General features: G+C 60.5%; 1 protein-coding gene across 3 annotated transcripts in view; it reads left to right on the top strand.

Moving 5' to 3' along the window:
- Nucleotides 1-23,390, top strand: part of LRP1 (LDL receptor related protein 1) — a 75,547-nt gene that overhangs the window by 4,612 nt on the left and 47,545 nt on the right. For 2 of the 3 annotated variants that reach the window (XM_064638923.1, XM_064638922.1), the window contains exons 2-6: nt 10,757-10,879; nt 15,130-15,267; nt 17,008-17,127; nt 17,717-17,845; nt 18,049-18,312. In XM_064638923.1, coding sequence (XP_064494993.1) covers nt 10,757-10,879; nt 15,130-15,267; nt 17,008-17,127; nt 17,717-17,845; nt 18,049-18,312 — 774 coding nt within the window. The remainder of the gene's footprint in view (nt 1-10,756; nt 10,880-15,129; nt 15,268-17,007; nt 17,128-17,716; nt 17,846-18,048; nt 18,313-23,390) is intronic. The other variant, XM_064638924.1, reaches the window with a different exon arrangement.

The raw sequence follows: 23,390 nt of genomic DNA, 5'->3' as shown, positions 1-23,390 counted from the left end.
CCCTCCGAGAGCCGCCTGCTGAGCTCAGAGTCCTGCTCCCAGCTCATCCCAACAAGCCACGGGGCTCGGCCCAAGTGCCTGGGATGAATCTGGCAGTCCCAGAGTTGGGAATGGGCTCCTTGGAGCTGGTGCTGACCCCTGGCCGCTGGGGCTGGTTGACTGGTGAGCGATGGACGCATCCACCCCCTCCCTTCCCTCAGTCCCGGCTCTGCCAGGCAGACAGGACTCTCCTTGTGCTTGGGCTGAATGTCTCCATCACCTCTGGCTGTGACCTCCCTCTCCTGTGGGACAGTTGGTGGCCAGTGGTGCCAAGGCCTCGCTGAGTGCCTGGGGACGTCCTGCATCCAGCGCTGTCATCCTCGGGCTCCCCCACACCGAGTGTTGTCTCCGTCCCTGCTGCGGCTTCATTTCCAGGGGATGCTTTTCCCTCTCCTTGGGATTTTGCAATCCAAGGCCGGCTCGAGCTATTTACAGCCCAGGTTTTGCTGTTGACTTAAGTTTCCAGTCCCTTCCCTGCGCCGTTCCCGGGCAGCCCGACCTGCCGGCTGTGGCCACGCCGAATGTTTTCTAACTCGGCTCAAACTTGTTGTTTTCTTTGCTCCGTGCCTCTTATTTCTGAAAGAAAATCACAGGGTGGGCCGTGAGGGCCGTTCTGGGTGTTATTCCACCGTTCCCCAACGCGGTCTGGCCATTTCTGGTGCTAAATATAGCCCCCAGTGTCCTTCCCGAGCCGGGCAGGGGAGCAGAGCGGAGCTTTGCAGGGTCAGAGACGGTCCCAGCTCGTGGGGTTGGCAGCAGAAACCTTGGGTAATGACCTCGCTGGCAGCTTGGGGCTCCTCCGGTGGGACCGTGCTCGTGGTGGCACCGAGGGGAGGGACAGGAGGAGCATCCCAGGATCTGGGGAGTGTCAGGAAGGTGAGAGCAGGTCTGTGATGTCCAAAACACGCGGACTGGGGTATCAGTGGGAATTGCAGATGTCTGGGAGGGAGTCTAATTGAGTTGGAAGTTGCATCTTTAATTGAGTGGACTAATTAGCCTCTTGCCAGATGCTGTTTCTCCAAATGAGGCTGCAGTGAGGATGGGCAGGTGTTGGGGGTCACGTCCCCAGGATGGGCAGGTTTTGGGGGTCACATCCTGCGTGTGCTGGGGGCGAGCATGGGGGTTGCTTGGTGAATTGGAGGGTGTGGAGGGCAAGGGGAGTCATTGCTGCCCTTGGGCTGGGGCTCTGCCATCCATCCCTTGGTGACTGAACTGAGGAGGAGGATTCCAGCTGGGGGGGATGAAGGTTCTGGAGCCATCCCCCTGCTGCCCACCTGCCCTGGCCTTGCTGAGGGCAGCTGGGTTTGTCTGCTGGGGTCTGTCAGGCAAATGGCATAAATATTTAAATCTGATGAAAGCTTTGAATCGCTTCAGTCTCTCCCATCTACCTCCAGCTCTTTGTTTGTGAGCGAGGGGGCTGAGCGCTCGTGGCCCTGCATCACACAGTGGGCTCCTGGTAGCCACAGCTCGTGCTGGGATGGCCACACCCTGCATCCCTGCATCAGGCTCTTCAGGGCCGAGACCCTCCCACTGTCCCCTCCCTGTCCTTCCCTGTGCCCCCGGGGGGCAGAGTCCCTCAGCGCTGGCTCCTGGGGATTTTCCCGCTCAGAATTGCAATATCGTGGCCCAAAGGATGGCGAGGGGACACAAAGGCTTGGCTCTGGGGAGCAGCAGGACACTGCCCTGCCCACCCTGCCCCTCTGCAGGCACCAGCCCAGCGTGTTGATGGTGGGCTGCCAGCATGTGCCCACCCACTGCTCGGAGCAGTGCCCCTTTGGGACACCTCTTGCCAGTGACAATCCCCCCGTCTGTCCCTGGCTCTGTCGCTGCAGGAGAGCAGCTCCAGGTGATTTATGATGCTTGGGGGCTCTGGGCCGGGGGCAGGGGCACCCCAAACCACAGTGCTCGTGGTGGTCCCGTCCTCTCTGGGTGTGTGTCCTGCCGGGTGCCGGACCCGTCCCCGCGTCCCTGCGGGCACGGGCGCAGGGAGCCGGGGTGGCTGTGAAGGGTTTCCTCCCGGCGCGGCGCCGCGGGTGTCGTGGTGCCTTTTTATTGTTTGGAAAAGGAAGCACTTGGGTTTAATACTTCCCGCTCCGGCCGCCTTCCCAGCGCGGGGCGGATGCCGCGGGAGCACCGGGGCAAACCCCGTCCCCGCGGGCCCGGCTGCACCTCCGGCACGGCCGCCCTGGGTCGGTGCCCTGGGTCGGTGCCCTGGGTCGGTGCCCGCGCCACGGCCCCGCTTCCTGCACAGCCCCCGGCCCTTCCAGATGGGTTCTCTCAGCGTCTCCTCTCCCGGCCGGGAGTGTTTTCCCTGGGGAAGAGCGGATTTGGAGCCCAGCACCGCGATTACTCACCAGCGTGATGCTCTCCTCCTCCTCCTCCTCCTCCTCCTCCTCTGCGGCTCTGATGCCATCGGCCCCCATCGCCCGCCCAGCCCGGCCCCACGCCCTTTCGGCTGCATTAAATCGTAAATTTTCTTTTTCTGCAACTTACAGAAGTTAAAACCAGGGAAACCAGGATTCCCTGACCTGCAGGAACCATCCGGGAGCATCCGATGGAGATGCCGAGGGGTCGGGATTCAGCATCAGCTCAGGGATTACCTGAGATTGGTCTTTCGATTCCTTTTCCACCATTTGTGCCAGTTATAGACAGGTGGGACACTTCGCTGTGCCAGGGATGTTTTTCCAGTGGAGCAGCTGCCACCTGGAAGCTGAGCAGGCCCTGCCTTCCCGGGCTGTGCTGTCGAGGAATTCCCAGACCTTTGCCCATCCCACGCCGCCACCTCGCCGGCAGCACGTGGATGGCTGGGGCCGTGTCCCTGGGGACTGCTTGGGTTTGGTTTTGGGGACCAGGATGGGAGCTGGTGGCAGGCAAGAGCTGCAGCAGGAGCGGGGCAGGGCCGTGGTGCTGCTGGGGGTTGTTATTCCTGGGGAGACCTTGAAGCAGCAGGAGATTGTGCTGTGCGACGGTGGCTCCGTGACCTTGTGCTCCCCAGAGCCAGGAGATGCTCTGAGGTCCCCCACGGGACCCAGCAGGAGACCCAGGTCCCCAGGGGACCTCGGAAGGGGACTTGGTGGCAGGGGACAGGGTTGGGTCTCGGTGGCAGGGGACAGGGTTGGGTCTCCGTGTCCTCATCCCCCTCTTGCTGCTCTCCGTCGCCTCTCGGGGGGTGAGTGCTCCCTGCCCGTCCTGGGCTGGGACCCCGTGTGTGCCCTGTGGGGACCTGCAGAGTGGCCACCCCCAGGACCCACAGATCCCAGCTGGATCATCCCTGGCCGTGTTCACACGGGCAGGTGGAGCCGAATCCAGAGCAACTCCCCGCGCGGCCGCGCTGCTCGGGAATAAGAGTCCCTTTATGCCGGAATAATTAGTGTACTCAGAGCATGCTAATTATTCTGGGATAAAAGTGACTTTTATTCCGGCAGAGTGTCCTCTCAAAGGGCCCTTTCTGCCCGCTCCTGGGGCACAATAGCTGCTCTGCTCCGTTTCCCCATCCCAGACAAAGTCCTTATTTGCGGAGGCAGCGAAATTGAGTTGACTAATGAATTAAGGCCAATGGTTCTGGCCGGGCTCCAGCCCTTTGAAAGCCTTGGCGAGCTGATGCCCGGCCCGGCGGGAGGAAGCACAGACCCTCCTGCCCCTCCGAGCTCCCGGCAGCCTCCCCTCCCTCCCCTCCCTCCCAGCTGCTGGGATGAAATGCCTATTAATCTATCCTGTGGAATTGCTTTATTCCCGGCGCAGGCAGGGCTCTGGAGGGAGCCTTATCAGCTCCAGCCACAGGCCATAAATAACCACCACGCTGCAGAACGCCGGATCCTGTTTGGGTTCCCAACTGCCCAGGGTATAAACATCCCACTCCTATTGCTGGGATAAATACAGGGAATAAAGCCCGAGCAGGTAGGGGAGGGGGGGGGGGCTCCTTAGTCCCGCTGCCCCCTCCCCATCCCTCCTGTGGGGCAGGAAAAAGGGGACCCAGCAGGGATGGCCACGGGCCAGGGCCGGCTGCAGCCCATCCAACTGCACCCAGAGGACTTAAGCCCCTTTCTCCTGGCTGAAAATGCTTTTTTCTTTCCCTTTTTTCCTCCACACCCCCCCCTTTTTTTTTTTTTTTCATTTAAATTGCAGATAAGCTGCAAAAAGAGAAAGAAATCAAAAAAGCAGGATTCTCCCTCGGATCGCCCTCAGCTGTGGGGTTGGAGCTGCCCCTCCTGCCCCTCCCCGCCACGGTCTGGATGATCCAGCTCCTTTTTTATTATTATTATCCCCAGTTTCTGGCAGTGCCGGGGCTTCATTTCATCTGGTTCCATCTCCTGCCATTTTTCAGCTCGTTCTGCTGCGGGCTCTCGGAGGGGCTGGAGGCGGGAGGGGACGCGGGGGATCGCTCCGGCACGGAGCTCCCGGCTCCTGAATTTGGTTTAAAATGCAAATCTTTCCTTCCCCCCCCCCCCTTTTTTTTTTTTTTTAATGGATTTCATCTGAAGGCGGCGGAGCTGCCAGAGCCTGAGGAGCGGGAGGGGAAGGGGCTGGGCGGGGAGGGGGGGGGAGCGCATTCCTCCCAGATTTCCTGATGCGTGTTCGCATGGAAATCGTCTCTCCCCCCGGATGCGTTTGAAGTCAGGTGACGTGGAGCTGCGGGATGGACGCGGCCCGGGAGCCGCAGTGGGATGTTATTCCCCTTCCCCCCCTCCCCGCCCCGTGGGGATGGATGGATGCTGGTGGGCAGCCTCCACCTCCTGCCTCCGTCTCCTGCCTCCACCTCCCTCTGCCCATCCATCCTCCTCCTCTCCGTCCCCGTCCTCGCTCTGCTCCTTTGTCTGGGGTTGGGAGGCGGCGGGGGCAGGTCCTGGCTGATGGGAATCCCACCCCGGTGCACGTGTGGGGGGCTGCTGGGGACCCCCCGGGCCTTTGGGCTGTGTCACCTCTCCCTGCCCTGGCCATGGAGCCAGCCGGGAGTTGGGCTTGTCCCTGAGCGGGGTGGGACGTTGGGATGCTGTGTCCCAATCCCTGGAGCACAGGGGACCCGGAGCAGGACCCAGCTGCTCCCAGTATGTGCCCCCTGGGGAGGGATGGGTGTCCCTTGCCATGGGTGGGTGCTGGGTGTGTGTGTGGAGCGTGTGGAGCCTGGGAAAGGGCCAGGAATGTGCTGGTGGCCTCGGGATGGCTGAGCAGAGGGTGCTGGGAGGGTTCTGGGATCCTCCCTGGGTGTCCCCGTGCCTGGGGTGGATGAGCTGAGGGTGCTGGGAGGGTTCTGGGATCCTCCCTGGGTGTCCCCATGCCTGGGATGGATGAGCTGAGGGTGCTGGGAGGGTTCTGGGATCCTCACTGGGTGTCCCTGTGCCTGGGATGGATGAGCTGAGGGTGCTGGAAGGGTTCTGGGATCCTCCCTGGGTGTCCCCGTGCCTGGGGTGGGGCGGCAGATGGAGCCTGTCCTACCTGTCCCTCCGGGCTCCGGGGTGTGACGTGGGGGGTCCCAGCCCTGGCCGTGCCCCAGGATGGAGCTGGGGGCAGGCAGGAGATTCCAGCTGCTTCCCAGCAGCATCATCCCTCTGCTGGGGGGGGGGAGATGGGCAGAAACCGGGGCTGGAAAACCAGGGAAGCGCCGGAATACTGGGACTGAAGCCGTGGTGGGAGCTCTGCTGGTGTTTGGGTTTGGTGGGATTTGTTGTTGGTTGCAGTTTGTCTCCTTGGGGGCTCCAGATCCGGGGACAATTGGGGTGAACCCACTCCAGGGCCATCCCAAGTGCCGCAGGGTGTCCCAGGAATGGCACTGAGCTGCCATTCCAGCACCTCTGGCACAGCACAGCTGGGTTTGGCTTCTCCAAACTGCCTTTTTTTGAGGAAGGTGAACGCCTCGTGATCCCCATGCCACGGGCTGACTTGAAAGGAGAGGGGGGGAAAAAACTAAATGTATTTGAAAGTCAATATTTACTCAGCATTTGGCCAGCCCCCTCCCCCAGGCCTGGCCACATACCTGCGGCTTCTCCCGGCGGGAACGGCCGGTCCTGGAAGGGCTGGAGCTGGGATCTGGTTTGAATCTTCCCGTTCGGAGGGGGCCGGATGGAGGAATTGCAAAAATGCATTTGAACTGTTTTGGGATCGTATTTAAACGCAAAACAAACAGCTGAGCCTTCCTTTCCCTTTCCCCCCGGAAAAAATGTGCCTCAGACCCGAGGGTTCGGTATTTTAAACGTCTCTATTACCCCGGGTCGGCTTCTGGGAGCCAAAGGACCCGGAAAATTTGCATGATTTGGGGCTTTAGGATCAGCCTGGAGCCCCAGCCCTGGGATGAGGGAGTGGGATGGAGCTGGGGGGCTCCGGGCTTTGGCCTTCCTGTGGCTGCAGAGAAATTCCAGGACATTCGGAGTCCTGAGCACACGGAAAAGGAACAAACCCTGTTTTTTCTGTAATTCAGGAACGAAGGGTGGATGATGTAGGGGAGAAAAATGAAGGGTGAGGTGACTGTGATGTGCTTCTGGTTGGTGGTGTGTGTTGAATGGGGTTGCATTTGGGTGATTTGGAGGGTCTGGCAACACGGTGCCACGGGGTTCTGAGCTGGCACTGGGGGAACTGGGAAGAGTGGCCATGGCCCTGGGGTGTGCTCCAGCCTTGATCCACAGGGAGGGACCGAGGGACATGGGGATGGAGATGTGGTGTTATCTGGTTGATGGAACAGGCTCTGCCAAAGACAGGCCAAAATTGGCCAAAACACAACAGCCTTCCCCGTTTTGGGGGGCTGTGGCCACACAAGATGGGGACAGAGGCATTTGAGTGCCATGGAGTGGGATTATTTGCCTCCAGAGTGGGTTTATTCCCTCCCTCCGTGCTCTCTTCTCCCCCAAACATCTGGTTTGGGGCTCGTGCTCGTTCCAAGCCGTGTTTATGGCCAGCGCCGTTTCCTCTGCGGAGCAGCGGCCGGAGCCTCCTCCCGAGGAGAGGAGGAGGAGCTGGGCCGAGGAGGAAGCAGGGATTGCTCTGGGAAGGAGCTCCTTGGTGGTTTTGTGCCTTGCTTCCAGTCTCTCCAGGTTTTTGTGCTGTGCTCATCCTCCAGAGGTCGAGGTCACTTGGCCTCTGCTCCAGGACCTGCTCCCCGAGCTCTCCCACAGCCCCTTTTGGTGTCCATCTCTCATTTCAGGCAAACCCCAAATGTTTTGGGGTGGTTTTCTTTGCAGGCCCTTTTCCCAGCCCATCCTGCTCCAGCACGAGGCCTCTGGGTGTCCATGGGATGGTGGCACCAGGCTCTTGGTCCCCTTCCCACCTGGGAAGACCCCGCGGGGGCATCTGTTGCCACCCTGTCCTGGAGAAGAGCAATTTCCTTTCTTGCACCCAAATGGCTTTTTCTTTTTGGACCTTTTTGGGGGGAGCCTTTCTTTTGGCCTTTTTTTGACCTTTTTTTTTTTTTTTGACCCTTTTTTGGAAGCTCTTTTTTTTTTTTTTGTGGCCCTCTTTTTCTCGGCCTTTTTTTTGGGGCTGGCCATTTTCGAGGCCCTTTTTCTTTGCCGTTTTTTGGGGCCCTTTTTTTGTTTGTTTGTTTGTTTGTTTTGCTGGTTCTTTAGCCTTGGGTTTTTTTGGGGTTTTTTTTTGGACCCTCCTCTGGGTCTTTTTTTTTTTTTTTTGCTGGTTCTTTAGCCTTGGGTGATTTTTTTGTTGTTTTTTTTTTTAATTGACTCTCCTCCGGGTCTTTTTTTTTTTTTTCCGATTTCCCCATTTTTACCTTTTTTTGGCTATTTTGACAATTTTTTAGCCATTTTTTAGCCCGGTTTCTCCCCGCTCTGTCCCCTTCGAGTCCCTTTTGAGCCGGGGTCCCTCCTCTGGCTGCCAGGGCTGGCTGTGTCCCCGCAGCTGCCCCGGCCCCGCTCTGAGCCGCCCATTGTGCGCCCATGAAGGCTCCTTTATTCCCCTCCCGGGGCTGGAGCTCCGCTGCCATCGCTGCCGCTGGGACGGGCGCCCGGCTCGGGAAGGGGACTTGGCTCCGTGTGAGGGAGGCAGGAACAGACACCTTCTCTAATTGTCCACCTGGCAGCGGGGCACCGCGCCGGGCTCGGGGCATTGAGCGCCCGGGAACACGCTGTGCGGGCACAGGGGCTGCGTGGGGTTGCCCAGGAGCCCGGAGAGCCAAGTGCCGAGTGGGAAGTGATCTCCTTCCCTCCTCCCCTGCTCCAGGCTGTGCCAGCAGTGCCAGGGCTGCCCTGGAAGATGCTCATCCCGTGTTTGGGGATGGCGGAGGGGGCGGTTTGGGCTCGGTCTGGGTGCCCCGTGGCACTGAGGGGTGTCAGGGTGGCTCCCTGGGGTCACCCTGCCCGGAGCATCACCCCCTGGGGAAGGGCGGGTGCCCCCGAGGTGTGTGGTCCGTGCTGCACATGCAGCCTGGCAAAGTGTGATGTGTCAACACCTGGGAGAAATCCCAGGTGTTCTGCTCCGGTCCTGGAACCGGGGCTGCTGGGCACGGACGTGCTGGTGCTGGGGGTGACCCCTGGAAGCATCCCCGGGTGTCCCTGCCGCAGGATCGGTATTTCCAGTGCAAAACAGCCTCGTGCACTGGCTCTGGTTTCCCCTGCCGTGAGGGCTGGGATGGGGCAGTCGGTTGGGAATGGCTTCCCAGGGATCTGCCCTGCTCCAGCTCTGCCTGCTCCCTTGGGAAGCCGAGCTGGGCCGGGCAGGTGCCGGGCCGTGGGTTCCGGGTGCCGGCGGCTGCCGCGGGTCACGTTGTGGCTGCCGGGACCTGGGAAGATGAGGAAGAGCAGGAAATCCAAGGGAGTGTCGGTCCTTTGCTGTGGTTTTGTTAATGAATCCCGCGTGGGGCTGCACTTGTGGCTGGGAGATGGAGGCGGCAGATGAGCTCTGGGGAGAGGGGGTGGCAGGGCTGGGCTGGGAGAGGGGTGGAGCAGGAGGTGCCCGAGCCTGAGCCTGGTGGGAGGAAGGGGACAGGCTTGGTCTAGAGGTCACCTCCGGCCTAGGGAAGGTGGAGGGGAAGGATCTGCTCATCCCCGGGGATGTTCCATCCATTTTGATCCGTCCAGGCTCCATCTTGGCTGTGCTGAGCCCCCGCCGTGGTGCTGAGCAGCAGCTCCCACGGTGCGGATGCCGTGGAGGGAAGGGGAGGAAGGAGGGAAACAGGTTTGCAGGAGGAGCTGCACCTCAGTCACAGCAAACGGCTCAGGCGAAGCCCTGTGCAGGTCTGAGGGATAATTAGTGTTGTGACAGGGTAGGAAGGGTTTCCTCCTCCCCTCTGGGGACCGGGACTGGGGACTGGACCATCCCCTCCCCTCGCAGCATCCCCGCTGTGGGGCAGCGCCGTGGCAGGAGCTGGGGAGGAAGATGCAGGCACAGAGACCCCTCTTCCTCGGGCTGAGCAGGAAGTGGATCCTTGGAGCAGGGAATTTGGCAGGAGAGCCGGGATGCCACGAGACGAATGTTCTGGGAATTGCGTGTGACTGCCCTTGCTTGAACAGCCCTTCCCAGTCGCTGTGGGGTTGCAGGATGTCAGACCCCTCCCCGGGCTGGGGCTGGGCAGTGACCCCCCCATGGCAGTGACCCCCCCATGGCAGTGACCCCCCCATTGCAGTGACCCCTCATTGCAGTGACCCCCCATGGCAGTGACCCCCCATGGCAGTGACCCCCCATGGCAGTGACCCCTCATTGCAGTGACCCCCCATGGCAGTGACCCCCCATGGCAGTGACCCCTCCCATGGCAGTGACCCCCCATGGCAGTGACCCCTCATTGCAGTGACCCCCCATGGCAGTGACCCCCCCATGGCAGTGACCCCCACATGGCAGTGACCCCCCATTGCAGTGACCCCTCATTGCAGTGACCCCCCATGGCAGTGACCCCTCATTGCAGTGACCCCCCCATGGCAGTGACCCCCCCCATGGCAGTGACCCCTCATTGCAGTGACCCCCTCATTGCAGTGACCCCCTCATTGCAGTGACCCCCTATTGCAGTGACCCCCCATGGCAGTGACCCCCCCATGGCAGTGACCCCTCATTGCAGTGACCCCCCATGGCAGTGACCCCTCATTGCAGTGACCCCTCATTGCAGCCTCTGCTTTTGGGGAGTGGGGGGTGCAGTGACACCCCCCCCCCCCCCCCCACATTGCAGTGACACCCTCAGGACACAGTCAGGAGGCTCTTCCCAACCTGTCTCCCTTCCCAGCCTCTGGATTTTGGCTTTTCTTGCTGGTTTTTGCTCCGTCCATGTTCCATCCCTGTGTGTTGTAGGGGGTGGTGCTGGAGCTGCCCCCTCCCTGGGCTGCCCCGGGGTCCTGGGCACAGGATGGATGTGATGCCATCCCACTGTTGTCCTCATGATTTAAAGAAACATTACTTTTTAATTTGTTCTCATTTGGGTTTGCTTGTTTCCCCCCTGTTTTTTCCTTGCCTAGCACGGAAAGCAAAGCGCCTCTGGCTCCCAGGAGCTAATTCATCCAAGTTAAATGATCTTTAAAATCTGCGAGTGCATCACAGCACTCAGCTCTTGTTTTCTCCCGGTGTAATTAATGCTCCAGCTTAAATTTCCTCCTTTCCTCAGGGGCAGGTTTGATGGATCCGATGCCGGGCTCAAACTTTCGCCGAAAGAAATCATCCCCCCCTAAAAAAAAACCCCCCAATCTCGGCCCTTTAATTGAAATTTGATTTTTTTTTTTTTTTTTGTCTTTTGAAACAACTTGTCTCTGGGAAGAAACTGATGTTGTTTATTATCGTTATTTCTTTTCCCATCCAGCACCGAAGACTTGTAGCCCCAAACAGTTTGCATGCAAAGATCAGATTACGTGCATATCTAAGGGCTGGCGCTGTGACGGGGAGAAGGATTGTCCGGATGGCTCGGATGAATCTCCCGAGATATGTATGTATGCCTTTCCTTCCTCACCCTCCTCCTCTGGGTTTGTTCCACCCGCTCCACGGGCGTTCCAGGGCCCGGAGCAGCCACCGCACCACAGCGGCTCCACCTCAGCCCCCCCGGGGTGGGGGGTGTCCATTCCGTCCATCCACCCGTCCATCCGTCCATCTCTCTGCTGTTCCAGGGCTGGGATCCACCGGAACAACCCGGGGAGTCCCTCCTCTCTTTTTGTCCCCATCAAAGTGGAGGCACCCGGGGCAGGAGGAGTTGGGGGCCAGGCAGTGGCACCCCGTCCTCGGTGCCACAGCACCATCCTTCCCAAGGGCAGGAGGTCTCTGGGAGTCCTGGGGAGCAGCTGGGGAGGCGATGCCGCTCTCCCAGGTGTGTTTTGGGGTTGGGATGCTGGGTTGGGTTTGCTGATCCGAGCTGTTGGAGCCCCTTGGACGCGGATGGCCCCGGCACTGGGGGTGCTCCCACCTCAGCTGGGGCAGTGGTGTCTCTCCAGGAGCAAACAGGGAGCTGGGATGGCTGAGATGGGGCGCAGGGATGGGACTGGAGGGGCTGTGTCTGCACAGGGGAGCGAGTTAGAGCTATGCTGACACCAGGGGCTCCGCAGGGATGGGACTGGAGGGGCTGTGTCTGCACAGGGGAGCGAGTTAGAGCTGTGCTGGCTCTGGGGGCTCCGCAGGGATGGGACTGGAGGGGCTGTGTCTGCACAGGGGAGCGAGTTAGAGCTGTGCTGACTCCGGGGGCTCCGCAGGGATGTGCCAGGACCTCTGCTCCGGCTGGGCTGGAGAAGGAACCACCTGTCCCTGTGTCCCACTTTCTCCCTCTGCCCGATTCCGGGTCACAGGGCAGCCACTGCTGGGGACCAGCAGAATCCCCTGGTCCCCTGTCCCAGTGATGCCTCCTGGATTCCCCCTTCACACCCTGCTGGGCAGAACCGTCTCCTCCTGAGCAGTTTCTGGTTCGGCTCCGGGTTTATTTATTCCTTAAGGCAAAATGATGCAACCTGCCCCTCTGTGGGAGGGCTGGGGGGCTGGGATGGGCTGGCTGGCTCCAATCAATCAGCAGCCCTGGAAAATTACAGCGGGAGGACTCGGAGGCTGGAAGGAATCTGTCCTGGTTGACGTGTTCCACTCTCTGCGCACGTCCCTGCTCGATCCGTGTGGACAGGTGATGGGAGAACGGACCCCTTGGATGCTCTTCCCTCTTTCCCTTCTTCCTCTCTCTTCCCTGTGGCTGGTGGGGGCCCTGCTGCTGGGAGCAGTGTCCGGTGCTGTGGATGCACCTCGTGTCCATCTGTGCAGGGATCGTGGGTGTTGGAGGACTCTTGGGTTTGGTCTGAGCTCCCCTGAGGGTTCATTCCTGGGGGACACAGAATGACCTGCTGACCCTGAGCCCCTTGGAACGTGCTTGACACTTCCAGCACAGGGAAGTGGGAGCCTCTGCGAGGCTCAGACCGAAGCCTGGCATCTCCTCTCTCCTCACCATGTGGGCTGAGCCCACGTGTGGGACCAAATCCACGAGTTTCCATCACCATCACAGACCCTAAACCTCAGACTCGCTCAGTCCTTGGGAAGCCGTTCCCTCCCCGGGGAGTTTGGCCTCCCTGAGGGGCTCTGCTCACTGTTCCCAAGTTCCTGCTCTTCACCCCAAGAGGCTGTGCCCCCCAGGACGTGGAGATCGGGGTCCCCCCGCTGTGCTGGTGCCCGTCTGTGCCGTTCCCGTGGGCAGGGGGACGTGGGGAGTCTCCTGCCCGCTCCTGCCCGGGCTCGTTCCCGCCGAGCCCCACCTGTCAGCACATGCCCCTGGTATCTCCGGGATTGCCAGGCCGGCTTTTCTCACGCCACTGCGGCACCGGGGCTTCCAGCAGCCTCTCATCCCCCTTATCTCCCTGGCAGGGAGAGAATGACTTTTATTGCTCCCATTTAATCCGGGTTTGAGCCGGGGCTGCGAGCGGCTCCCGCGGCTGCTCCGCCCGTCCCTCGGTGCCGGGAGGTTTGCGTGGCACCCACGTGCTCCCGGGGGAGCCTCTTGAAACGCCCTCAGGTACCTGTCAGGTTTTCCTCCCTGGGGAATCCTTTGAAGTATTCCCTGGCTTTGCTCAGGTGTTCCCTGTCCCTCCCCAGCCCGGTGCTGTGCTCGTGCCGGTGCCAGCGCCGCGCGCGGTTCTCGCCCGGCCGGTCAGCTCTTTGCTGCACGGAAAACACTTGGACAGGAGCCTCCATCCTGCTGGAAATCAAAGGAGATGAGGGGCTCTGAGGAAGGAGTTTGCCACGGCTGAGCTGTGGCTGGCATCTGGTTGGTCCATCCATCGACCTGAGGGTTCAGGAGACCTCGGGTCCCTCATCTTGCCATGCTGGGTCTGCCCTTGGCGTGGTCCTGTGTGAGTTTGGGTGTGGGCAGCAGCAGGACCCTCACTGCTGCCATCCCTGGGCATCCTGGTGGGACAGGCAGGGCCATCCAGCCTCTCCCCTCACCCCCCAGGTCTGCCTCTCTCTGGGCTGTTGCCAAATCAGCTGCAGGAGGAAGAGTTGCTTTTCTTCTTTCCTCCTTTTTTTTTTTTTTTTTCCGGGTGGTTTTTCGAGGTTAAACATTCCTGCCTAATTCGGCTCCTTGGGGTGTACCACAAGCTTGTCACATGTAATAAATTGGCTCATTTATTAGCGCCAGCACAGTCAAAAGCAAACAAAGTGGCTTGTGGATTAATCCTGCCCTGTTTGGGATAAGTGGTTTGATCCAGGCTCTTTGCAGGGAATAATGGACACGGCAGAGCAGCTCTGACTGATGAACTGGGCGCTTCATTTCAGCCCCTTCATTCTTTTGGTCCATATATTGATATTACTTAATTGTCCTGTAATTTGCAGTTACTGGGGGCCCACCCTCTGTGAAAAACAAATCTGGGCAGCGGCACCCAGTAGGAAATTCTCCCAGGAGTCGTCTGCTGGGTGCCCTGGGGCTTGGAAAGGGGGGAATCCCCCACCCTCAGTGGGTGTGACAGAGCCTGGGTGTCCTGAGCTCCGTATCTGCCATCCTGGAGGAGCCCCTGGTCCCAGTGCACAGCTGGCTAACTGGAGGCATACTGGGATGTGTTTGAGGCTCAGAGGAGCCATCTGGCATCTGGAGCCCGTTAGGTTCCCATTTTTTTGGCACCTCTTGTGCAGGCAGGGGCAGGTGTGTGTCACTGCACAGGATGGGCAGAGGGATGGGGGCAGGTTTGGGCTGGGATGGGTTTGTGTGTTGGGGGGTTCACAAACCCCGGGGTTTGTGGTCCCCTTTCCACAGCTCCACGTGCTGCTGGGGGCCGTGGGCTCCTGCTGGAGCCACAGCTGCTGGGAGCCCAAGGATCAGGGTGGGGGTCAGGGTGGGGGTCAGGGTGGGGGTCAGGGTGGGGGTCCCATCCTGGGTCACTCGGTGGTGACGCTGAGCCCGCGCTGGCCGGAGCCGTGAGGATGTACCAGCACATGGAGCTCTGTGTGTGATGTAACACTCCTCTCCAAGGAGAGTTTGAGCTTATTTAGGACAAACCCCACTGTCAGAGCCTCCGATGAAGGTGACTGGGCTAAAACGGGACCGTGCCTGGACACGGTGCCCGGCGTGTGCTGTGCCCTTCCCGGCGCTCCCGGGCGCAAAGGACGGGGGGCCCGCGGGGATCCGGGGAGCTATTTCTGCCACTGTCCCCACTGCCAGCCCTGCTGACAGGAGAGTGAGGCACAAACAGCCCCTGGCTCCCCAGAAAATGGGATTTCAGTGTTTTGGCTGGGCAGAGGCGTGTTGGTGGCTCCGGTGAAATGCTGCGTGTTCGGCCCTGACACAGAACGTGGGTCTGGGACAGGGAGGGGGGAGACCCTGTGGAGGGGGCCAGGATTCACAGGGGCTGTGCCAGGGCTCGCTGTTCATGTGTCACCCCCTGCAGCCACCTCCAGCCCGGTGTGAAGCCCTGCTGGACCCTGCAGCAGCTTTTCCTGGGGTTTCAGGCCGTTAATCGATTTTTGGTGTGTGTTTGTTGTTTGTCTCCATGCTTTGCTTCTTTCCAGAGGAGCTTAAAAATAAAACCTGGCTTCCTTTGTAATTTTTCCAGTTAATAATGGAGATTAAGTCTCCTTGTGCTGGGTTTGGAATGGCCCCCCATGAACCTGCCTATGCCGTGGCCTCGGGACAAGGAGCGTGTTGGCACCGAGGGAGGTGCAGGGGGTGTGCTGACCCCTGTGCTGACCCCTGTGCTGACCCCTGTGCCCTTTGGTGTCCTGCAGGTCCCCAGAGCAAAGTGTCCCGCTGCCAACCCAACGAGCACAACTGCCTGGGCACCGAGCTCTGCATCCACATGAGCAAGCTCTGCAATGGGCTCCACGACTGCTTCGACGGCTCCGACGAGGGGCCGCACTGCCGGGGTAGGTCTGGGGGTCCCGGGGGGCTGAGGGAAGGGGGGGCTGCCCCACGGGATGCTCCCCCATGGGGTGGGAGTGACGAGGTCCCCGTCTGTCCCTGCTCTCTGGGGCTGGGTGTGAGCCCCACCACGCTCAGCGCAGCACCGGCCGCTCTCAGATCCAGAGATTATCCAGAGCCGCTTGGAAGTGAAATGCCCATCATTCCTGAGCCCACAGCCATGAAATAGCTGCATTGTCTCCTGGCTTTAAAAGCTCCAGGCCTGGGGTTCTGGTCCAGATAAGAGATACCACTGTGGTTTTTTCCTAATTTCCAGGAGCTTTGTCCCCCCTCCTGGCCTGTCCCCGTGGCTAATCCTGCTGGAAAACTCCCTAAACCAGCGTGCTGCTGCGCAGATTAGTCGCTCAGAAATGCGTGTCCCGGGCTGACCCCGAGCTCTGAAGCCTCTTTGCTCCCCAACCCTTCCCTGCCTCGGGCAGGGGGCTCCTGCCCCACTGCACTGGGACCCCCCGGCCCCGAGGGGCTTCCTCCTGGGACACAGCTCCTCTCCCCTCCTCCTCTCCCACTGGAGAGCCCGGGGCAGCTCCTGCAGCTGTGCCCGAGCCCACAATTAATATCTCAGTGATGGCTCTCGTTACCGAAGCGGGATCTGCTTTTCCCAGCACGTGAGCCCCGCGCACGCGGCGAGGGCCGCCCTGGGCAGCTGCTGCTCCCGGCTCCGGGCACCTGGAGCCCACAGGTTTGGGCACGTTGGGCCCTCGGTGGTGCTTGAGCCGGATGCAGAGTCCCCCCTGCCATGGCCGGTGCCGCCCCAGGGAGGCATTTCCTCCCCCAGGGAGGCATTTCCTCGCAGCCGGTTGCGGGCCCCGACCTGCCTTCGCCCCAGGCTTGGGCAGGGGAGCTGTCACCCCAAACTGCCACCCCAAACTGTCCCCCTGAGCCATCACCCTGAGCTGTCACCTCAAACTGCCCCCCTGAGCCATCCCCCTGAGCTATCACCTCAAACTGTCACCCCAAACTGTCCCCCTGAGCTGTCACCCCAAACTGTCACCCCAAACTGTCCCCCTGAGCTGTCACCCCAAACTGTCACCTCCAACTGTCCCCCTGAGCTGTCACCTAAAGCCATCACCCTGAGCTGTCACCTAAAGCTATCACCCTGAACTGTCACCCAAAGGTGTTGCCCCAAACTGTCACCCCGAGCTGACCCCCCCGTTCACGCCCCAGCTGCTGGAGCCTCGTGCTGCCCCGTCTTGCTCCCTGCAGAGTTGGAGCCCCTCTGCTGCCCTTGCAGACATCCCAGGGGTGGCAGTGCCAGCAGAGCCCCCGTGCTGAACCCCCCCATCGCCCACTGAGCTCTCAAGTGACTGGGTCAGGCAGGGCGAGGAGGGGAGGGGAGCTCCAGGCTCTCCAGTGCATCTTGTGTCCCCCAGGATTCCCTGGAGCTCCGTCCCACACCACTCTCCTGCACAAGGAGTGCCAGGTCTTGGCCACCACTGAAGTGGCTTGAAGTCAGCAGTGCCAGGGTACAGTGGGGGCTGCTCAGACCCCCCCATATGACCTCCCTCCCTCTGGGGAGGGTCTCAGTCCCTCTGTCCCCACTGAGGAGCTGGGAGCACCATGGAGGCCCCCAGCAAAGCCTGGGGTGGTGTCTTGGGGTCCCCTTCAGCCAGAAGTGGGGTCCTGGGTGTCCATCCTGTTCCTGCCCCGGTGACATCCTCCCTCCTCCCTCCCCCCTGTCTCTGCAGAACAACTGGCCAACTGCTCAGCTCTGGGCTGTCAGCACCACTGTGCCCCAACGCTGGCCGGCCCCGTCTGCTACTGCAACCACTCCTTCCAGCTGGCCGAGGACCGCAGGAGCTGCAGAGGTGGGTCTGGGCCAGGCAGAGCCCTCACCCCATTCCTGGTGACTTTGGGTCCTCTGGGGTGTGCTGGACTGTGGTGTCTCCATCCCTTTCATGTCCCCCTGCAGAAGTGGAAGGGGCTGTTCCTGGTTCTGTCAGAGCTCTGGGGCAGGAGCTCTGGGGGATGCATCATTTTTATCTGCCAGAAGAATGGCTGAGCTGGGGGTTTGGGAGCTGCAGATTAGAGGGATTTGGAGTGGAAATGGAGGTGCAGAGCTGGGGGGAGGCTCAGTGGGTAACGAGGCTGTGAGGAGGCTCAGTGGCCAGGCAGGGCTTGTCCTGCTGGAGCTGATGCTGGAGCAGAGAGTTGGGGGCTGCCTGTCCTGTCATGGGGTGGCCTTGGGTGTGAGGGTCCCTTCAGTTCCTCAGGAGGCCAATTTGAGGGTCCCTTCAATTGCTTGTGAGACAAATGTGAGGGTCCCTTCAGCTTGAGAATCATCCCCTCCTCTGCAGCTCCACCTTGGAGAAAATGGGGAAGCCTCATTCCATTTTCAGGCAGCCAAGGAGGGGTGTTTGCTGCTCCAAACCTCGGGGTTTTTCCTGTCTTTTCCAGACTTTGATGAATGCACCGTGTACGGGACCTGCAGCCAGACATGCACCAACACAGAGGGCTCCTACACCTGCAGCTGTGTCGAGGGGTATCTCCTGCAGCCAGACAACAGGTCCTGCAAAGCCAAGAACGGTGAGATCCCTGGCAGGAGGAGCGTGGTGCTTCGGGGCAGCTCTGGGCTCTCCATGTCGGGCTCTTCCCAGAGGAGTGTCCTGCTCTGCCTCCTCCTCGCCTGTGCCACGGCGGTGTTTCGGCCGGACCAGAAGGGCTGGGCTGCAGCTGGTGTGGGGTTCAGGTGCTCTGCTGTGACCCCCCTTCTCCCCCCCTTCCCCCAGAGCCTGTGGATCGCCCTCCCGTGCTGCTCATCGCCAACTCCCAGAACATCCTGGCCACGTACCTGAGCGGGGCCCCCGTGCCCAACATCACCCCCACCAGCGCCAAGCAGACCACGGCCATGGACTTCAACTACGTGGAGGACACGGTGTGCTGGGTCCACGTGGGCGACAGTGCCTCCCAGACCGTCCTCAAATGCGCCAAGATCCCCAACCTGAAGGGGTTTGTGGAGGAACGCTCCATCAACATCTCCCTGAGTCTGCACCGTGAGTGGTCGCTCCCCTCGGGCTCCTGCTCCCCCAGCCCCGTCTCCTTGTGATGCCTGAGTGTCCCCAGACTGCTGTGGGGGAAATTGGGAAAGAGGCAGCTTCTCACAGAGCCAGGAACTGGCCTTTCCTTTTCCTTCCCTTTTATTATTTCTAGCAAGTTTTGTGGTTTCTCTGTGTGAGGATCTGAGGGAAAGGGGTGCAGGGAGGAGCGGAGCCGGTACCTGTGCAGCAGGTTTGGGGATGGCGGTTTTTGCTTCGTCGTTTGGTCACACCCCAAAAAGTGACCGAGTTCCACCCCAAAAAGTGACTGAGAACAAACTCCCAACCCAAAGGTGCCTCTGTGGGCACCGTGTGAGTCATTGAGTGGCCGGTGGCACTTCCCTTCCGCTCGTGGCTCCGTGGCCAGAACGAGTGTGGTTACAGCTCCGTCTCCCGTTCGGGCTCGCTGCTCCCAGTCCCACAGGAGGAACGGGAAGGGGAGTCACTGACTGGGATTTCGGTGCTCTCTAGGTCAGGCCCACGAGAGCCTCTGCCTGGGGAGGGATCCCTGGGGGCTTCCAGCACCTTCCTTGCCAGTGCAGAGCAGCGGGACTGGGGGGGACATGGATGAACCGATCTCTGGTCCGGGGGGATCCCGGGGCCGAGGGCGTTTCTCTGCCAAGGGCACAAGGCTGGATCCCGGGAATCCCGGGGGTCCTGGGGGTCCCGGGGGCTGTGTGTGGCTGGGCTGAGCCGGCTGTGGCTGCCACGGGGGTGTGTGCACGGTTAATTTAAGCTCGCCCTGTGTATTTTTAGGGCAGTGTGTATTTTTAGGGAGAGGCCTCACCCTTTGCTCTCGGAGGCGATAGCGTGGAATCGGGCAGGCCAGGGCTCAGCTCCCCGCTCCCCTCCCAGGATTTAGGGAGGTCTCTGCTTTTGGTGCCCCTCCAGCTCCTCTCTGAAGCCTCCCTCGGGGTGAGGCTGGTTCCTGGCACAAAGGGGGTGGAGAAATGAATTCCCCCGCTGCTGAGTCCGGTGCTGGGCACTGGGATGAGGAGATAATGTCACTCTCAGGCAGGACACTGGAGAGACCCGTGAATCCAATTAGTGGTTTCCCTCTTTCTTTGCTTCTTTATGGCATTATCTGCTCCCAGCAGGAATGGGGCCTCCCTGGTGCCTGCTGCTAATGGGGCTTGAGCTGGCATCTGATGGGGGGAGATTGATGCTGAGGGGCTGGAAAGCAGCAGCTCCAGCTGCCAGGGGAGGTGTGGGATGTGCGGCGGCTCCGATGGCTCCCCTGCCTCCCCGCCCCGCTCCCTTCCTGCAGAGATTAGTGTCACTTGTGCTGTGGGAGTTGTGTTAAATGGAGGCTGTTAACAGGCCTTGGCATGACCTGCTGTACCCAGAGCTTTGCTGTTCCCCTGGTCCTTACACTCCCAAACCCTTTTGCTCTCCGCAGGCTCGAGAGCTCCGGCACTTCTGCCGCTCCCTCGGTTCCCACGTCGCTGCCTGTGGACATTTGTCACAGGCACTGATTTTCTCAGTTGATCTGAGCTGGCTGGTTCCCTACCCCCAGGGCTTTTTCCAGGGCCACACTAAAAATCAGAGGCTGGTGAAGCCTTCCATCCATTTCTCTTACCAAAAAAATCCCACTTCACGTTGGAATTGGATTAGTTCTCTCACCAGTCAGAGTGGGTTGGGGAGACTCTGGGCACCTCCAGGGGATGTGTGGGGCTTGGTGCCAGTGGCCAGAGCAGGTGGGCAACACGGCCCCTCACGGGGCAGGGGTCCAAGCTGTTCCCATCCCTGCAGGGACCTTGGAAGTGGCACCTTCCTGCCAGCCCCGGGAGCCCGGCGTCCCTCCGTGCTCGGCCCGTGAGGAGGCTGAGGCACGAGCGATGGCACGGGGAGGGCTTGTCCTTCCTGCCAGTGCTGAATTGTAACAAGGGGAACTTGTCTCATCCTTCCTCCCATCCCAATCTCCCTCTCCTCCGCTCCCTGTGACAATCCAGTACTGTTCCTGTCCGGGAGGATCCTGGCAGGCATCGCGCGGCCGCTCGCGCTCAAGGACGGAGGCACGTGGGTGCTGAGGCTGCATCCCTCGGCTCTGGTGGCTGCTCCAACCACTTGGAGCATCAGGACAGGGACGGGGGTTTGCCATGGACCCCTGTCAGCCCTAAGCCCCTCTGGTGTGGGGCAGGATGTGCTCTGAAGCAACAGCCTGGGCCAGGGACGGGTCCCCGTGGACCCTCCGTGCTCGGTGGCTGATCCTTGAACTCCAGGGACTTTGTGATCCCGTGGGTTTTCTCAACCAGATTCCAGCCTCCACGTGTTTCCCCAGACAATGTCCTTGTTTGTTTGGAGTTGGGCTTCCAAGGAATTTCAAAGCCAAACAGTGCACTAAAAAATAATAATTAAAATCTGCTTCCGGGCTCTTGTGCTGCTGGAGCAGTGTGTCCCGGCTGGAGCTCTCTGCTCCCCCAGCTCTCCCGGCTGCCCAGCTTATCCTGCTGCTCATGTCCCCTCATCCTGGGGCCCTTTGACAGGGATCACATCCTTGGGGAGCCCTGAGCTCAGCTGTGGACCCCGGGGCGGGGACAGCGAGGGAAGCAGCGCTCCGGTCTGTGGGGGGATTTGTGCCACCTCCCACTGGATTCATGTGCCCGTCCCCACAGGTGCCACCAGGAGGTGGGGGAACGCCTGCCTGGAGCGTGCAGGGAGGGCAGGACCCTCCTTAGGAGGCCACTGTGAGCTGGCAGCAGCCCAACCCTGTGCCGGTCACTCCTGGCCTCGACAGCGGCGTTAAATCCTCGTCTCCGGCGCGGTGTGATCGGGTGACATCGGATTCAGGGAAAGGCAGGAGTCCTTTGCTGGGACTGTGGAAAAATACTAGAGAACACGTGTCAGGAGCCAGAGCCCTGGACTTCTCCGTGGCTCTCAGGGCAGCTCCTCTTCCCCTTCCCCTTCTCTTCACCTTCTCCTGCTCTTCCCTTTTCTTTTTCCCCTTTCCCGTGGCTTTTTGCGTGGTCAGACCCAGGAGCTCAGTGATGCCAGGGAATGCATTTATTGTGCTGGCAGGTCACTGGTGCTGGCACTGCTCCTTCCCAAGCCTGGCACTGCTCCATCCCTGCCCCAGCAGCCCAGGTGCCCAGAGCTCCAGTTTTCTCCGTTTGCCCAGTTCTCCCCGTCGTGGAGCAGGTCCCCTGATGTCCCCACAGTGGGGACTGTGGCTCCCAGGCAGGGATTCAGCAGCACAGGAGGAGTGTGGGGCTGCTGGGAACGGGCTGCAGAGGTGCTGTGATTTGTTGTTTCTCGGCTGAAGGTTTGTTGTTTTCCTTTATAAAAGGAGCCCCCGGGAAGGGGTTTGAAATATCGGGACATTTGATCCCGAGCGCATTACGAACCCTGAACGCTGGCAATCTGGCCACTATTAAAGTGCCTTCCTGGGCAGCATCAATCCCAACCCACTCGTCTGGGGGGTGTTTTCATTGACTCCATCCCAGCCCTGTCACTCAGCCTGGCCCGGTGCCAGCGGGCAGAGGAGCTGTGGGCGCTGGGGCAGATTGATTTCAGGGCGATGCTGCTCTGCAGAGGAATCCAAGTACATTTCTTCCCCCACTTTGCATGGAAAGCTATTTTTCTTCCTTGCTGCCTCATCCTGGCCAAGAAAGAGGCTCCGACGTGAACTCACTTGGCAGGAGAGCAGGATGATTGGTAACTTCATCTCCTGGTTCCTCTCTGTTGGGGTTTTTTTAACTGTTTATGGCTGTTCTTGTTGCAGCAACAGGGGAGAGCAGGCACTGAGTGAGGGCAAGGGCTGGGGCTGTGTCCCTGTCCAGGTCCTCACACCAGCTCGTGTCAGAGGGACGACACCACGATGATGATTTTAATCAGTCTGTTAACGAAGAGCCTGCTGGTCCCTGTTTGTTCTGGAGGCAGATCTGCCACTGAGACACTCTGGACCTCGCTGCAGCTCTGCCTAGCACCTCTGACTTCCACTACCTGGTGTTTCCCCTTGTAGAAGACAGGAATAAAGCCCCCAAGGGGACTGAGAGCCCCGGGCTGTGGTGGCAGGGTGAGGAAGGGTGTTCTTGGTTCCCCCACTCATCCCCTCTGTCTCCCTGTGGCCACCCCTGAGGTGTCTCAGCAGCTGCATTCCCACCTCGTAGAGACAAAAGGGTGACACTGATGTCCTGAGTCATCAGGATCCTCTTGTGCCCAGGGATGGGTTTGATTTCACATGGACAGGAGCGTGTCTGTCCCTGCACACGTCCGTGTGTCCGTCCCGGCCGAGCCCTGCGGGATCCTCTCTGCCCACACTGGCCCCATTTCTGCTTCCTCATCCCCCCGCCCCCAAATCACCCCAGTGACAGTCCTCGGGTTCCTGTCGAGCCTGTGTCTCTCTCCTCTCACCCAGAAGGAAGCCAAGTGCCCTGCCCCTCCCTCGGCCCCTGCGGAACATTTGTGCCCGTGGAATGGTCTCATTAAGGCAGAGCAATTAGCGGTCCCTTGGCTGCCCTCCACGCAGCCCAGAGCTCCTTCCATCCCTGTTCCTGCTCTTCCCACCTCCGGTGCCTCTGCAGAGATGCTGCAGGGCTGAGCCAGGACACGGGGAGGGGGCAGCTCTGGGGTGTCCCCACCCTGGGGAGCTGAGGGCTGTGTCGGTGGGGGCTGGAGAGGTGCTGGTGACCTCTCGGGCACGGTTCCCCTTTGGATGCAGCCGTGGTGCTGCACCAGGGCTCCAAGGCACGGAGAGCGTGTCTGACAGCCCAGAGCTCCCTGGAGAAGATGCTCCAGCACTTTCCATCAGGGCTCTGCCCATTCCCAAGATGGGACATCCCTCTGGGGGGGCTGCACAGCCCCGGGGGGGCCGGTGTTACCCCCAGGGGAATGTTTGGCTTGTGCAGGAATGTTGTGTGAGTGTGTGCAGAGCCCCCGGGATCCGTCCCAGTGCCGAGTCAGACGCCCTGGCCGTGGGCCACCGGCTTCCACCCAGCGGTTCCTCCTCGGAGCGAAACGTCTCGGCAGAGGGGGGTGAATTTATTTATTTTTGAGCCTGGTTTGCTGAGGGAACGAGGCCGACGTGCCGGCGGTGG

Source organism: Pseudopipra pipra, chromosome 30 (genome assembly GCF_036250125.1).
Source record: "Pseudopipra pipra isolate bDixPip1 chromosome 30, bDixPip1.hap1, whole genome shotgun sequence".
In the NCBI taxonomy this organism is placed as follows: domain Eukaryota; kingdom Metazoa; phylum Chordata; class Aves; order Passeriformes; family Pipridae; genus Pseudopipra; species Pseudopipra pipra.
Note: the sequence above shows the minus strand (reverse complement) of the source record. Positions and strands in the feature narration are given on the sequence as shown.